This window comes from Syngnathus floridae, chromosome 16 (genome assembly GCF_059516105.1).
Source record: "Syngnathus floridae isolate MCC-2025c chromosome 16, RoL_Sflo_1.0, whole genome shotgun sequence".
Lineage (NCBI taxonomy): Eukaryota > Metazoa > Chordata > Actinopteri > Syngnathiformes > Syngnathidae > Syngnathus > Syngnathus floridae.
In genome coordinates, this window is record NC_142428.1 from 7,590,339 (window position 1) to 7,608,231 (window position 17,893).

General features: G+C 39.4%; 1 protein-coding gene across 6 annotated transcripts; it reads right to left on the reverse strand.

Moving 5' to 3' along the window:
- Window positions 1-497: 497 nt before the first annotated feature.
- On the reverse strand, window positions 498-17,771 carry ccdc9b (coiled-coil domain containing 9B). Of its 6 annotated transcripts, none has more exons than XM_088356302.1 (14): window positions 16,507-16,525; window positions 16,064-16,156; window positions 14,879-14,986; window positions 14,621-14,725; window positions 14,380-14,544; window positions 13,656-13,814; window positions 8,397-8,563; window positions 7,472-7,521; window positions 7,315-7,365; window positions 6,605-6,701; window positions 5,596-5,629; window positions 4,986-5,523; window positions 4,801-4,883; window positions 1,716-1,998 (listed from the first exon to the last, which is right to left on the reverse strand). In XM_088356302.1, the coding sequence occupies exons 2-14, from the start codon at window positions 16,073-16,075 to the stop codon at window positions 1,918-1,920; spliced, it is 1,650 nt and encodes a 549-aa protein (XP_088212428.1). In that variant the 5' UTR covers window positions 16,076-16,156; window positions 16,507-16,525; the 3' UTR covers window positions 1,716-1,917. The 6 variants fall into 6 exon arrangements, with proteins under 6 accessions (XP_088212434.1, XP_088212428.1, XP_088212429.1 ...); XM_088356303.1 differs by lacking the exon at window positions 16,507-16,525 and adding an exon at window positions 15,221-15,321 and having other exon boundaries at window positions 16,064-16,247; XM_088356308.1 differs by lacking the exons at window positions 1,716-1,998; window positions 16,507-16,525 and adding an exon at window positions 498-614 and having other exon boundaries at window positions 16,064-16,247.
- Window positions 17,772-17,893: the final 122 nt, after the last annotated feature.

Here is a 17,893-nt window from a genome sequence, read left to right on the forward strand (position 1 = left end):
AAAATAAATCTGATACATATTGTTAGCTGCAGCCCTGTAATATAATAATAGGACACATGCATCTAGCAGAAATACACAAAAATGCATCTGCCAGAACTAGACACAATTATGACAACAATGAAATGATTTCCCAGATCAGTCGTGTTTTATTCTGGATGAGATTGAGGGCAGCAGGATAACGGACAGCTGCTGCAAAATGGAGATTGTGGTGTTTAACCGAGCGGCCTCCGGAACAAAGGCACAGCAAAGAGGCTAAATTCATTTTAAATAATGTATATAACGTCCAGATGATTATTGTCAAAAGTTACAAAGCTGTAGTTATACTACATGAGGTCATGAAAGCATCTCTCAACCAACAGACGTAAAGAGGACCCAAAAGCTTGCAGAGTTATTATTTTAGCTAGAGAGGGCTTCAGATCGAATGATTTTCAAGAGGCGTCTCCTGTGAATGAACTGTCAAAGGGCTCCTCGCTTTTCACAGATGTGCTGCAACAGCTCTCACTGGAACCATTTCACATAGTCACAGATGTCCAACTATGAAGTGGAAATAAGAGCAACTGCTCTATCCTATTTGTCAGTAACGTGTGAGGGAGGTGGATCGATCTGAGCGCTCGCTGTACAAAAGAGAGAGGAACACATTACACAATGCTGCCTGGTGCTATTTTTGATCCATCTCTCTGAAAAGAACCATTAACAAGAGACATTTGTTTGCTATGCTGTTGTTGCCGTAAAACGGACAAAAATGGTGACAAAGACCCGTGACTTACATCAGCCATGGAAATAATATATTCACTTTGCGTTGGTGCTCAAAGATTGTTTTCTTTGCCGACGAGCACCATAAGCAAATTTTAGAGTATGTTTATTTTGCTAAACAGGAAGTCTAGTCCAAAGAGGAAAAGCACAAAATTCATAATATATTATTTGTGCTGGAAAAAACCCCAGCCCTGTCAACAAATACTGTGGCTTCTGTATTTACACGCAAACTTGACAGATGTGTTTCCAGCCCCCCCCCCGAACATGATATATGAGAGGAGCAATGACTAACCTATTGATTGAAGGATTTCATCAGTGCTGACACTTATTACTGAAAGCTATAACTTGTAAGAGGCTTGTGACCTTCTGACTCCTCTCAGCAAGAAAACAAAATCGGATATCAAATTACTTTCGGGTTGCATTAGAGGTATGTTAAGTATGTAAAAAAATATATATACTTAAATTGATTCTGTTGGTCATTGCGTGTGTAGTGCAAACTGTGTTTCTGCCTATTGGTCTAAATCTGGTTGTGCACATGAGACACTCACAATACCTGTTATACAATTTAAAAAGCATGAATAAATAAATAGTTACGTAATATATTTAAAAAAAAAAAACTATTTTGGTGCCTATGACTATACAAAAAAAAGGACCTTATCGAGACATATTATTTAAGCATGAAATCTTAGTAGCACCTGAAGGTTTAAATGCAATTTTACTATCTGCAAAAGGAGTAATAAAAGTGTCATTTAAAAGGCAGCAGAATAGTTACATAATAAAAACGCTGAATAGCATCCAAAGAAACGGATGTGGATGAAACTGAAAAGCAGCAACAAAAAGACATTTTCTGAGCAAATGATAGTGATGTTTTTACGAGGATTTCATACATCACACAAATAACTTCGTTCTTGTTTTAAAGCACTGAACACAAAACAAACATTTGTCTTGGAGTCTGACTTTATTTTCACATCAGCTGTGTAAACAAATGGGCGAGTAACTGAGATTAAATCTATGCATCTATATTTTTATACAAAATAAATAAATATGACATTATCGACAATATATTCCTATCAAATGAGACCAACATGTGCAATTCAGTATGTCAACAAAACAAACACTTTTTATTGCATCACTTCAAATCATATTGCTTGGGTTCGGCTTTCACTAGATGACACCAACTGTCTCGTTGTTACATCCAGAGATGACGCACAGACTCCGTGGGGAACGCCGGTCTGCCTTGAGATTCTGGCAGGGTCAACACAGAATTCAAATCCTCTTAAGTGACTTTGGTGGCGTATAATGAAACACCTCAAGAGCCTCCGACTGTTACCTCACCGCATGTAAAACATGGCTCTGAGATTTGAGGCAACACGCCACAGTGGAATTTTGAATCAAATTAGTCAGCATGGTTTGCAGCTCTCCCTCATCTCGCCTTTAAAGAATTATTATTATTCAATATTATACATATCAATGCAAATAAGATGTTCATTTTTTTTGTTGACCTTGAAACAATAATTTCCTCAAGCAGACTTCTCTGTGTTTTGGTTTGCAGCTAATAAAATCCTACACTGTACTTGAGTCCTCAAACAGCCTACAGGACCTATTGCCATTATGTTAACACCCCCACTGCAGTGCATTGCGTCATATTCTGGAATACCAGAATTCTGGCTACTTTTGCAGCCAAATTGCTCTCAGAGTACAACATGCATGCAAATTTGTTGTCATTGATAGAAAGTAAAGTCTGAATGCTTTGCAGCAAGCCAACTTGTCGTGTCCCCGGAGACACAAGGCTGCTATGGTGACCGCCACAGGAGGAGATAATTAAAATAGTAGCACATGAGGGAGGTCCCACCTGTAAGTCAAAGAGGGAGCATTTTCCAATTCAGCACCTCTACAGAGAGCTCATCAGAAATTAATCAAATCTAACATGAAAGTGAATTCGTTGGGTCAATAGGCGTGACGAGTCCATGCATGCACATTACATTTTCTGTTACTCTATTGTATGGTGGCTTTTTTTTTTTTTTTTGGTGTGCATCTGGCTGAAGGTACAGAAACTATAAATTAGTTTGACTCTTTTGCCATGAGCTGGGGCAGTGACCAACCTGATGGAGCTGCAATGAAAATTGAATCTTGAATGTTACAAAAGACATAAGAGCCTGCAGTACAGAAATGCTTTATCGTCTTTTCTCATGTCTCCTTGCAATCAGTTCTTTTTATTTATGTCATAAATGTGCACAACCATTCAAATAAAATAAGCAAACATGAAGGACACGGCTGCCATCTTTTTAATGTGTTATTTGAGGCATTACGAGTACATCTAAATATAAAATGGCGCGGGACAAACTTCTAAAAATAAATATTCTAAACCTCCCAAAGGGGGTTGAAAATAACTTCAACTACACTCTTTATCAAATTAGGACAAGATGTAAGATTTTTTTTTTCCCTAAACCCAAAAAAAACCCTGGTGATTATTATTTTTTAATGTTACCACAGTTGAAGCTGTAAAAACCCTGCAGCGTGTCAGTAAAAATGGTTACATAACATTTTTACTTCTACCAAGATCATATTTGGACAAAAGATATCACAATATCTGTTGAATGGAAACACACACACAAATACAATTCATGATATACAAGTCAAAGCGTTTGTCGATGAATACACCCGATCAATTATATCTGATGAAGCCAAACTACTGTACAAGGCACAACAACATTCTCAAGATGCTTGTCATTTTTTTCTGTCACTCGTTTTTTTTCTGTTTCCACAAAGGATGAAGAAAACAGTATGAAAGAGCAGCTGCGGTTCAATCACTGTGTTTTAACTCCTGTCAAACCCTCAAGGCCATGTTTGATTTATTTTCAGCATCTCAAGTGGTTTCCTCCCAGATGTGCCTTAAGGCCTCAGTGGACAAATAAACAGTTGCCCAATTGTCTATTTAAATTGCGTAAAAATAAACCTTAAGTGCAAAAATCTTAGTTTTGAAGGCATGACCAAAATATTTCGTACATCCCTGCTGTCAAACCTACAAATGTGCAAAGTTGAATTTTTTATCAAGTGCATCAAAATACTGAATGTGACCATATATTTTGAACTAATTATGTTTCCAATTTGAAATGTAGGAACAAATTACATGTTTAAGCCAAGTAAACACATAATAACGTGTAATATATGCAAATGTACATTATGAGACAAGCCGTGCATCCAAGTAGTACTTACAAAATGTCCTCTGTTTATATTGCCCAAACCAAAAGCAGGTTTATATCAGTAGTTTAGTTTATAAATCAACTCTATTGCCTAAAAAAAGTAAAATCTGTACTTTTTTTTTTTATAATGAATGTCTATGAACAGCTGAGTTCTATAAGGCCACCAACTGATGCTGGAAGTAGCGGCTAACGTATTAGCGCCTCACACTATTTGGGTGGAAAAATGCTGATTCTTTTTTTTTTTTTTTTAACCATACAGACTTTTTCCCATTACTGAAAGCAGCCCAAGGGTCGAATCAGGCACTACACAAACAGACTAATGTTTCATTTCAATGCCAACCTGCATACTACAACATATGTAAACATTCAATGGTATTGCACTCAAATGCACACTAACACATGATGTGTCACCACGCATGCGTTCATAAAGTGCTCGGATGCAGCAAGACTCCGACATGTTGAATGCTGACACACCGCAAGGCTCGCAGCATCCATATTTGAGTCTTTCGGTATTTGCATCCCCCAAAAAGGTTAAACAATCTTCCCATGCTCTCTTGCCTGCAAACAAAGAGCAGAAACTGTGACTACCTTTCCATTCATCACCTCGGTGGCAATCACACTTTAAGACGGAGCTTTATTTCAGTTGGGGTTGTGATGAAGGGTCTTTCGTGAGACTATTTCTGCTACGCTCCCCGAGGGTGGTGAATATACTTCAACTGAAATTGGATATCACACACTCTGACCGTTTCTCTCACTTCATCTATTTAACATCATCATCCATTCCATCAGTCAATTTACACACCTATCGATTCCCCCCGGCCCGTTGCTTCTGCTTCACACTGACCTTGTCGCTGCAGCTAAAGTGTTCCGGGTGCGACTCCGCCGATTCCAGGTTCAAGACGCATACACGGGAGTCAATAGCTTCCTCTGTGAAATAAAAATAAATTGCAATTTCAGGTACTAACTTAGTGGCAACTTCATTAGTTCAACTTGCATAATAGGTAGTCTAGTGAGTGCAGAGTAGCCCACCTGTGTTTGTGTTACACTTGGTGGGCTCCACAGGATGGACAGCGCTTTCCAGTAGAGAAGCACCAGCCTTGTCAGCAGGAGGGCAGCAGGACTCCATGGGGCCACTGATGTCATTTTTAGTACATTCACTTTCACTCTCTTCATCCTTGACACCTTCCAGTTGCTGCTGGGGTATTTTATGCCAGATTTTCTTCGGCGAGGAAGCTTTTAAGAAGCATGTTGGACTCGATTCAGAGTTGGAGGAATCCTGGGAGCTTGTGATTTGCTTTGTGTGAGCCCCCTGGATCAGCTTCTGTGAGAATCGCACTTTCTTCTCCGAAGCCCGCGGGGATGAGGCGCCTACTTTCTCCTGCACGGAGGTGTCTGGTCTCGAGGTTGACAAAAATCCTTTGGATACGCTCACTTCCTCAGATGTATTCAAAATATCTGAAATGAGTGACTGCTTTGTTTTTGAGTCCTGATTTCTCTGCTCTAGTGCCTCAGCATCTGTAAGATCATCAAGTTCCTCCAGGAATTCCTCCAATAGTATATCCGAAGGCTATAAAAGAGACATCAAGTCTTCTTTAGTGATATTTCCCTGAGTTTAAATGAGCAAAATTGTTGACCTTACCTGGAGGTTATCTCCTTCTTCTTGATCTTGCCATCTAAAAATGAGCCACCATTTAGTTCTACTTCAAATTTTAATGAGAAGCATTCATGTTTTTATTGCATTTGATAGTTCTACTGGCAACAGTCCAGCAATACATCAGAAACCATTTAGGACTCACCCGATTATGCATTGGACTGTCATTTGCTTCTTTGAATGAAGAAATGTACCATATTTTCCAGACTATAAGGCGCACCGGACTATAAGGCGCACCATTAATGTATCATGTCAGATTTTTAATCCAAATCAAATCATTCTCCATTTTATCTTTTTATTTCAACTTCAGACGCAACAAATTACTTTATAGTCACAAAATAATGATCCATAGTCTTTTTGATTCATGATTCATAGTCTTCAGCGGGCCACTTATGATGGATTTCATGACACAATGCTTCGGGCCAGTTTAAATTTAGGAATTTGGTCCATATATAAGGCGCACCGGACTATAAGGCGCACTGTCGGCTTTTGAGAAAATGGTAGGTTTTTAAGTGCGTCTTATAGTCCGGAAAATACGGTACACTTTGCTACAACAACTTGTACCAAAGTGTACATTTACTACCACCGACAAAATAACTCGCTATGAATGTTTAGAATTTCAAATTGGGCCCAAATAGCCATTTTCTTTCCTGACGTGACTAATGTGACTATTAAGTGTTACATGGTCCCAGGAGTGAGTGGAGATTCCCTGTTATGACTCTCACACTCTCATATTGATCACTGGAAGTTCATTATGAGGCCTCATGGAATCCAACCAACACACAAGAATGTTTTACAAAGCAATATAATGCCACTACTTGCAGTTCAACTATCACCACATCCTTGGGAATTTATGTTTTAGCACACAATGTGGAAAAACAAGTCTTCCCTTGTGGTGTGAGACATTTCCCCATCCCAACGGCTGAATTGACTTCATCCGGGTGTTGTTTGCGTGCAAGCCGGCTATAAAACAAGATGTCAGAGATGTTCTACTGACCTCCTGGCCCTTCCAGTCAGGCGATCTTTTCCTTTTGCATTGCTGCTCATTACTTGTACGTTTTTCAATGACTTGTCTTTGCCTCGCTTCTCATGACCTATGACAAATTAAAAGTGGTTAAAAGTAGGAGTCAATTTCTGGCCTTCAAGATTCATATTCATTTTGATTGTTTCTTTTTTGAATTAGCGTTGCAGGTAAGCTGGAGTTAAAAATCGACAGTGTAGACAAATAACCATTTAACCAATAAAAGGGAGCCTAAGATTTTGATGCCACACAATTTGAAGTGTTTGATTCTTTACCGACAAGAAGTTAAATTATAAAATGCAGTGCTCCTTCTTGCTTGGATTTATTCATAACTGCATCACCACCTCCTGCTGGGTACTACTTTATAAAATCTCTAGAACCTCCCGAGGCCTACTATTCGATATTTTAATATATTAAATATTTTATAGGGCTCTTATGAATGAACAGATTTTAAATTGGTGCCATAATTTCCCCCCCATGTGCGCCTTTCTTCTGTCAAGCAGATATCCATCCAGCTCATTATTTAATTAGCAATTATTCCTGTGAGAGCGAGAGTATTATTATTTGTACTTTGAGTCAATAATTTGTATAATCAAACATTTTTTGCTTTGCTTTTCAACAAGTACAAGTATGATCATACTTAGAATTGTTCAAGATAAGTAAAATAGCTTAATTTTCACAGTTACCTCGCGTGTCAGCGCCGGACCTATGCTGCCCTCTTCTAGAGCTTCGTCCTCCTGGTAACATATAAAAATAAATAAATAAATTAAAATAAGAAAAAAAATAAGAAAGATGAAAGCAAAGCAAAATTAACAGAACATGATCAGGTTGAGAAAATTTCACCTCTGGTTGGGGGCACCCAATCTCGGTCAGGTTGCGACTTGTCAGAAAACCTACAAGCAAAAATTCTGTTTGGTTTATCAATTTAAAAGATTTGTTTAACTCAGTACTATATGTAAGCATTGTCTCTCTCCATTTAAACAATTCATAATTCCTAACTCATTGAGCAATCAAGCTATTCGAGTTATCTGATATTTGTTGTGGATTTATTATGCAACAAGAATTTATGAAATGAAAGTACACTAAGTTATGCTTTGTTGGCTCACCAATAACATTTCAACAATTGGTGAATCACACACAAATACTCTCTGCTCTTTCCTGGTGGTCCTTGTTTAAGCCTCACCAAATAAGGGAAGGCATTCCATCGCTCATCCCCTGGCTTAAAATAGCCGCTCCTCCCTTGTCTCTTTACGTTTTGATGATTCCCTAAACAGCACATTCATTTACCCGCCTACGAGTACCGAGCGTCTTGTTTGGAAATCAATTGTTGCACCATCTGCACTAATAAATGCATGATACGTGATCACTTGAATTTAAAAACATGTGTTCCACTTGATGCTAATTGGCAAATTTTCAAATCACAACAATCATCCAATTTCAATATCCAATTTCAAACCCATTCATACATCAGAAGTCAGATTAATTAAGCAAAACACTGAACCACTAAAACAATTCTAAAAAATCTGTTAATATTGTAAAATGGCACATTAATACATAACAATAATAAATATATTTTCGCATTAAAAATATATCTTCAATGTGGTAAATCATTTTGGAAATAGTTAAGCTTGAGTCTCAGCGTATTCCAGTGACAAGTCATTAAACAATAGCATTATTTCACTGTGATAAAAAAATCATGGCCGATTGTAATTAGTGATCAAACCACTATCATGTACAACAACATCGGCAAAAGAAGAAGAAATCTTACATGTTCTCCGTTTTATCAATGTCCCACGCCCGTCTCCACTGTCCCTTGGCGTTTTTGTGACGGGCCACTCTCTCCTTGTCAATCTTCTCGCGCTCCTTTTTCCACTGCAGGTACTCCTCCTGCTCCTCCTTCGACGTGGGGATGTTCAGATCTGTAGTTTCCAGCTCCTTGAAACAAACAAAAAACAAATCAGTGTTTTTGCAAGTAAAAAAAAAAAAAAGGCCCCAGTGGATTTGACGGAAATATTCTGGGGAAAATTGCTTCCAATGTCCCGTCAAGCGTTTGATCTGCTGGCTTATCTCGTTAGACTCTACAAATCACAATTCCAATGACATCGCTGAGTTTTGTAAAACTTAAATAAAAACTGAACTGAAACAGTGATCTGCAAAATCTTTTTCAACATATATTCATTTGAAAGCACTACAAAGACAGGATATTTAACAATGAGCAATATTTATTTATTTATTTGTTAATTTTTTTATTTCATTTTGTTTTTTTAAATTTATGCATATTTTGAGTTTAATCAAAGAACACATTTCCATTTGTAAAGTTGACATGGGTGCACAATGCAGTGTTAATTTCTGTATACGCTTGTAAGAATATGAAATTGTTACTTGACAAACATTAACTGACCATCTATTAAAGTATTTATGATGGTGACTCTTGGATCCTGATCGATTCACTTTCAATTACTTCCTATGGCAGAATAGATTTTAAATTTGAACAAATTAGAGGTCAGAAAGAAAACATATTGTGTTTGACCTAAAAAGTTCATTTATACTTTCGCATACATTAAACTCACAGCAGTGCTGACTCATCAGCAATGGAGCATCAACTAAAGAGCAACTAAACACTCAGGCTATTTCGGTTTTATTAGAATAGATTTGAAGCCTTACTCACGCTGATTCGCACTAAACAGTGCAGTGAAGCGCAAAAAACAATCTCATTAAACACGGGGCGCCAAAAACAAGAAGTGCATCTCGTCGCTCAGCTGATCATTAATCGCCGACATGACAGCAATGGCATTGTATGGTTGAGTACAAAATGAGATTTTAATATTAATATGTGCATTATATCTAAACATCAGTGCTGCTTCAATTCATGGATGCCAATGTATTGTCTTTGAGGTTGTACAGATTACAAAAAAAAGCCGTGTTTGCCTATCACAAACTGCAAAATCACACAGTGGACTACAACAAGATAATAGACCTGCAGGAAAAACACAGTGTACAGTAAATGCAATTATTTCCCCTCCTTCCATTCTGCTCTTAACCTGTTTATTGATTACAGTGATGGGAGCAGAAAGGATTGCGTGTGATATTAAAAGGAGATGTGATGGAGGCTTTTTAACACATCAAAGAGGACCGAGGCCTTGTTATAAAAGCCCTGGAGTGAAACAGGATGAGTGAGGTTAATCATGTAAAAAGCTCTCTCTGAGAGAAAGCGCTTGTTTTCATTTCGATAAAGTAGGCAGAAACTAATTTAACTGCCCTTAAAGAACTTTTAAAATAATTCTGGGAAAGAAAGAAAATCAATGCGTTGCTCAGCACATTAATTCTTACTGCAACAATAAAAACAAAATGAGGAGAAAACAGCTGAGCGAGCGTGATGTTTTGCCACTCATGTTTGTACCAGGTAAACATGTTGCCTTTCTGGAACATCAACATGGTATGTACTTTCCATCTCCTCTCCTCAGGACCCCAAAGGACACTGGGCACCACAAGGGAAGTTGCTCCTTGCATGTTTCAACAAGCCTGCTGCTATCAACTCAGGCCACCTTCTAATACAGTATATATTACTTGTCAATGGACTGCCTTTGTGAAGAGTGATGTGATTGGCTAGTTTCCAGTGACTAGTCTTGACCTCCAATCAGACAAAAACAGCTGTTATTTTTTTTGGGGGGGTGATACTCAATCACTCAACTTATTTATTTATTCTAAATTATTAACAATGGCAGAATGCAAAGGAGGGAAGGTGCAGAGAAGCAGCAGGGGCATAACCAGAAGCATCACTTTTGCACACTGGGAACTTTTAGCCCAGCCTCCTTTCCTCCACATTCAGTTAGTTGCTAATCTGCGAAAGCAGCTCTGAGTTCCTCCGGCACACCAAAAAAAGGATTGCACACTGTAATGCACTGGTGTCAAACTCAAGGCATGGGGGCCAGATACGGCCCGCCACATCATTTTATGTGGCCCGCGAAGACAAATTGTGCATCAAATTCGTGTGTCATTACTAGAATTGCAAATTGTCTTCACTTTTAATAATATAATGAAAGATTTGACCAGTTTTTACTCGTCTGATTTGAAAACGAGTTATTTATCAGTTTGTTTTGTAGCTTTTACTGTATATAATATGAGGTGCTCATACATTTATTTGGGTTGACAGTCATAATAGCCCTACGAAAGAAGAAAAAAATGAGTTTGACACCCCTGCTGTAATGTATCATTCCTGTCCTCATATGAGGAAGTTGGAATACAGTTGCACTCCGATATTACTGTTTCTGAAAATCACACACATTTTGTGATTGTTGGCTGCACTTCCAAGGTCAAACGCAATTTCTGTGGTCAGATAATGCCACTATCTGTCTGTCGTCAATGCAACCATAGACTGCAATCAAATCAAGAAGCGTAAGATTTAAGGGCCAACACTGCACCCAAGTGGATCAACAGCGCCATACCAGGGGAGAAGTGATTACAAATTTCCACTGCAATGATGTCATCGGAGCAGTTTGTGGACAAGTCACTGAATTGAAAAGAGGAGTAAAAGAGTATAAAGATTTTTGAAATACTGCTCTGGTGCAAATATTTTAGCTAGAATGAAGCCTGTGAGTAGATAATCTGATAGTCTGTCTCGACACATTTTTCACTCTGCTAGCCTCATCAAAAATCCACTTTGACAAGAACACAAAAACACCCTTCTACCTTTCCTTTCTTCTTTGTCATCCCTCCTCAGTCTCACACTCCTTCTTCCTTTCTGACCCTTTCCTGGCACCTTTCCAGGCCTCTCTTTTCGGTTGCATAATGAGCCTTTTCATGGCATGAAAGCAGTTGAATGTTAATTAGATCAAATCGGCCTTTTCGGGGCAATGAGAAATGCAACACAATCATGCTGGAGGAAAGCAGACCACTTAAGGAAGGAGAAATAAGAGACATTTTTTTTACCCCCTCACACTCCTCGATTGTCACTCTCAGTGTGTGAACACAGCAGTCGCCTGCTTTGAGACTAGCTGCTAGATTGCCACACCCCTTTCTCGGTCACTGTTTATTTCCAAGCACAAACAGTTCGAAACAACCCCCCCCCCCCCCCCCCCCTTCCTGTATACCTGCAGCATTTTTCTGTGTTTACAAATGACACTACACTGGTTATGAAACAGCAAGACAGATCACTGGGAGTCACAGTTGACCGGTGCACTGGAGCGGAGGTTATTATTCAAGCACAGAATCAGTGCAGGATATAAATAAAGGGAGTGAAAGGAAAACAGCATGTTCAGCACAGTGATTTAGTACCGTATTTTCCGCACTATTAGGCGCTCTTACAAAATTTACTCAAAAAACCACAGTGCGCCTTATAATGCAGAGCGCCTTATATATGGATCAATTGATGAATTTGTTGATCCATACTGATTGTACACAGAGCTCTGCCAAAATGTTTCAGTACGTTTTAGTACGACTAGTAAATTACAAGGTTGCATCGCTTCCAAGCATTACGGCAACCGTGGTCAGGGGGCGTCACTGAATAGCTTTTGTAATGCTATAATAATAGCTGCTATACGCACAAGGCTATTTCCTTTCAAAATAGACCGCTCCGTTAATGTTTCGAGTAAATTTACGGATCGATATGGAAGGGAAACATAAGTAAGCAGTACCAATGTGTTAGATTGAACTTTAGTCAGTTCCAATCATTTTATAGGAGATAGTTTGAGAAACGCGATTGTTTACAGAGGGCTCATTGGTTATTGGCTAGTGGATGCATACCGCAACCCTAGTCAACCTCAGTTTGTTGCAGTATAGATTCTTTTTTATGCACCTTTTAATCCGGTGCGCCCTATATATGAAATATTTTCTAAAATAAAAAATTCAATGAGGGTGCGCCTTATAATCCAGTGCGCCTTATGGTGCGAAAAATACGGTACATGTTACTTCAACTTGCCTTCCCCTATTTTAGTGCCGTCTCCTGAGACGACACTTTCTATGCTTATGGCAATGAGGATCAGCTGCCTCAGTGTTAGCTTATTGATGGGCCGGCAGTGCACGTGAGACGGAACAGCTGTCTCAAGGTTTCGTGAGACTCGTGGGGGGGTTCGTGACAGTGTGGCATTTCACACCCCAGCAGGACACTTGATGTGTGTCTCAGCCCATGAATGTTAAAAACGTGCTGTACAATAATACAATTCGTATCGGATGTGACAACGAACATGTCAACACATCGGTAACAAGGCCTCGCAGCAGATGGATCTCGAGGACTTGGATGGATATAAGAGCCTGTTCCAGATTGAGTGCCACTAAAGTTTCATGGTGAGTGAAAAACAGAAGTGCCAATTTATTAGTTTTATGCCTTCATTTTCCCAAGTAATGCTACATTTTACGGTCACACTTTACGATAAGTAAGTTTGGACTTGGATTTTTTTGGTGAGATTTTTTACGTGACTTTTTTGTAAAGTTTTTTTCTGTGGATTTTGTGTAATTTTTGTGTGGACTTTTTGCGTATTTTTTGGGTGCATTTTTTGTGGGGTTTTCTTTTCTGGAGTTTTTTTATGTGTTGTTTGCAGGATTTTTTCTTGTGATTTTGAGTGATTTTTGTTGTTGTGAATTATTGTTTGACTTTGGGGTTTTTGTGATTTTTTTAAAAATACATTTCTTATATGATTTTGTTTGGTTTATGAACAATGATGTTGGAAACAGACAGGCTAGACTTGGGTATTTGCATTCTGGAGTCAAACGTTCTCCTTGTGAGTTACTCTACAAAGTTTCATCGAAATTTATTAGTACCGTTTTTGCATTTGCAATTAACTCAGACAGCACAGATCAACATTTCAGACGACAGCAGCTGTATTAATAGCCTCCCTATCCTAATCCCATGCCAATAACAGCCTTGATATACCGCCTGTCTGCCAGCCTTTGTGCACCATCGCTGGATGGGCGTGGCCAGTCTGGCATCTATGTAAAACAGCTTTGTGATGGGGACACAGACAGGGCATGAGAGTGGGAGGCACTGACTTTTAAATGTCTCATCAGTGAAGAGTTCAAGTCTGCAACAAACCTGTGCTGTAATGTCCAACATGGTCACGTGACGTGCTTGTTTTCCTATCGCTGCTGCCTCCACGCTGCCAGCTTGTACCTCATCAGCTGGGCTCTTGATATCGGACCGACATTGGGGTTCTGGCCTCTTTTCAGGTTTCTCACACACCACTCTCTTACCCTAGAAAGGGTTCGTTAATGTCATTAGTGTGGTAAGATCGACCGTCACGACAATTTATTAGGTACACCAGCTAATGAGATTCAAATACTGCAGCTATGCAACATTTTAACCTTCATAAATAAGAATCCTCATCATGTTTGGTTTACATCATTATATTGATTATGTTGAAATAATGTGAATAGCAAACCTGAAAACTGAACAGTTAATGATATAATAATTGAGTCACTACAAGCTGTTCATAATACAGTGAATTATACCGAAAGATGTTTAATAAATTGTTTCCAATATTATCATTTAAAACATGAAAGCTCTCAGTGTGATTCAGTGCACCTCTATTCCACTGGAATTTTTAATCAGCTCTTATACAGGAGCTCATTAGGTTCTACAAGTGTATATAATGAGGTGACTTGAATTATAGGGTTTAATGAATCTAAAAATGTAATAACGTAATTTTTTTATGAGCAGGAAAGCAGTATTATTAAAAAATGATGTTGAGCTATATTATTCAGCAATGATAATTTTCTAAAAGCCTAAACTCTCGACTCACTCTAAAATAACGACTCACCTTTTTGCCAGCCATGGTGACGATTAGTTGCTTTTTGTGCCCTCTGCCGACATTGCTAGCAGGCTGCAGAGTAGCTTCCTCTGCTCGGCCTGCTCCGACTTCCTCTTGTCCTTTCCCAGCAGCTGAGCCACTGTTAAAGGACTTGGTCACCACCACGCGACTGACCTGTTCCACAACGGACAACAAGCCGTGAAATATTGCTCAAGTTTCACGACGGAAGTGTTTTCAAATGAAAACTCACACAAGTGGACTTGTTTACTGTGATCGTAAGATCATCAGCTTTGCCCTTACGGCTCTGCAGCGCCATTCCTTCTTCTTCTGCTCTTTTCTTGTCCTCTTCCACCTCCTAAAGGCAACTCGACCAAATAGATAACTAATCAGGAAGCATATAAAAGAACAAACACTTTCAACAGATTTCAGAGCCTTGCAGTTTAAGGCCTCATTACGACAAGTGAACTACTGAACACAGCTCTCTTTGCTGGCAGGCACTTGTCTTCACCTTGTATCTTTTCATTAGCGCCTCGTTCTTTCTTCGAAGAGCCTCGATCTTTTTGTCCAGTTCCAAGTCCCTCTCATGATCCCTTCTTGGCATTGGGTCACAGCGTGTCTGGAAAGAAACATTTTTTTTCATCAGCAATAATAATTATACAGTATGTAAATCAGCTTTAATATATATAGAGACTGTAATTCAGCCTTACACAGATAGCCCATCGAATGGACAACTTGCATGCCCATTAAGTCACAGATGGAACGTCCATTATGCAGCTCAGTTACATGCAGCGAATGCATAAGCAGGACATCCCAAACATCTCAATGGGGCAAGCAGGGCATGCATCCTTACGCAATAAGAGACTCCTTGGCCAAAGACTCCATGAGCAACCACAGAACAGCAACTCCAGCTGATGTAGTGTTGCCCATCCCCAACTATATCAGAACTTGAGGCTGGAGTTGGATCAGAATACATTTTTAAAATGACCTTCCAAAACCTGATGATAAGGTTGTGCCAGCAGTGAATTAGCTGCTTTCTGTGTAATATTACACGCAAGGGTCCAAGATTCTCAGTTTTTCCCTCGAGGCCTCTATTCTGAATTAGAAAAGACTGACAAAGATTTGTCTCTATGGGTTACCAAAAATCTTTTTTGTAAGTCTTATAAAACTGATTTGAAAGATATTGTGAGCACGAGAAAAGCTGGGACTCACTTTAGAAGCCAGCATGCTGGGGAGAAGTTTTATCGCACCGCTTTTAGTTGTCAGGGTATCCAAACACAACAGCTCATGAGGACATACCACCAAGAATAGTCGCAAGGGACAGACACACGGCCGACTCCGAATTTCAGCAAAGTCAATGTCAAACGGTTGTGCGGCAACCACCAACTGCACAATGTCAATTTGGACGCTACCTTTCTGGGGTTATAAAGCTCCTTCTTTGCAAGGGTGACGAAAATGTAAACCCCTAAACGGGCATGGTGGGGACACGGGTGGTTAATGCCTGTGCCCGGACAGGCAGCCCGAGGCATAAGAGTGAGCCTGCAGATAGAAAGCTGCCAAAGCGTCCTCCATACATCCACCTACAGGAGCTTCATGAGGACAGAGAAAGCTCAACACAAGCTTGCATGCGGCCGCAGCTGAATCTGCGACAAAAGCAGGCAGAGGCAGAGAGCGGGCAGGGAGATAAGGCACTCACAGGTCTTTCCATGTCAGCGCTGATAGCGAAGCTGGGTCCAGACGCGAGGCAGCCGAGGCGGCGGCGAGGGCTGCCCGGAGTCCACGATCATGCCTTGATCACAATGAGCCAAGTTGGGCAAGCAGCCAAGGCAGCCAGCAAACACACAGAGCTCCCCTGTTAACAGATTTCACAGCACCCACCCGCTTGTCCTCCCTCTCCCCCTTCCCTTTCTCCAACCCTCCCACACTTCGTCACATATGCTCTCAGTCTCTTTAAATCACTTGTTCTTGCCCCTCTATAATATACTCAATGGTGGATGCAAGCACTTTTCCTTCACTGGGTTAAAAAAAAATCACAATTCATTAAAATATATTCAACTATTTCTTGTCTGCACTTAGACATTCAATAGTTCAAGTATTTCAAGTCAAGGTGAAGTCACGGTTTTGTTTCTAAATGCATACCTGCATACAATATGGGTGTCAATCTAGGGCAGGGGTGTCAAACTCATTTTTTTTCGTAGGCCGCATTGTAGTCATAGCTTCTTTCGGAGGGCCATCATGACTGTCAACCGAAATAAATGTATGAGCACTTCATATTATATACAGTAAAAGCTACAAAACAAACTGACAAATAACTCGTTTTCAAATCAGACAAGTTAAAACTGGTCAAATATATATAAAAAAATATATATTAAAAGTGAAGACAATTTGCAATTCTAGTAATGACACGTGAATTTGATGCACAATTTGTTTTCGCGGGTCATATAAAATGATGTGGCGGGCCGTATCTGGCCCCTGGGCCTTGAGTTTGACACCTGTGATCTAGGGCGAAAATATTAAGGAGCACAACACAATCATTATTGATTATGGGAGCCTAAATTTTGGTGCAGGACTCCTGCCTGTAAAACATGTTTGATAACAATTGCTGCAAACCAGTGAAGACAGACAATTAAACAGTACTGAATTCTATTTCTCTATTTCAGTTTCCAGATAGTTTCTTTAGGTCTGGAAAAAATGGGGCCCATAGAGGCACTTAAGTATCGGGTCGCTCAAAATGTTGACATGTTGAATGTACCAGGGAAATTCCAAAAAAGAAAGAAGAGTGATTGGTTCTGCTATTTAATAGTCCATTTGACCTAGTTTTTAGCTTCGTTTTCACTTTTTTAAAAATATATCAACATGTCTCTGCACCTGGCATAAATGGATTTATTGTCTCTCGTCGTACTGTACGTCAGATGAGTCTCCAGACCAACAAGATACAGGTATAGATAAATAGCAGACTAGATGGACTGAAGGTCGAAATATCAAGTGTGGTTGCACATGTCCAAAAAGTGTTAGAGGCCAGAGAGGTGCCACAGAGAGAGCGTTGTCAGCAAAACTAATCAGACCCAGCAAATTCCACATAGCATTATGGAAACAAACACAACTCTGCAAGTCAACAATCTTAAACCCCATGACATACACAATGCATGGAATAATCCTGTTAGTAGACAAAATCCTGGTACAAATATATTTGAAGCATTTGACTCACTTTAGGATTTTGTTTTGTGAAAACATTTCTACTGATCTTGTACGCATATTCTAAAACGACAGACGACAAAAAATAGCCCATTACTTATGTTTGATGCATTTTGTAGCCTTGCACTTCAAAAACGTTTAAATGGAATGTTTACAACAAGTACTTACCTGAAATCAGGGACCTGCGTATGAACCGAATTTTATTTGATGACATATACGACACTGCAGTGACACAAAATGACCACTAGATGGTAATACGTCACATGATTTATTTTGACAGTGTAACTAAAAAAAGTTCATTGTATTTTTGTCAACCGCTTGCAAAAAGTAT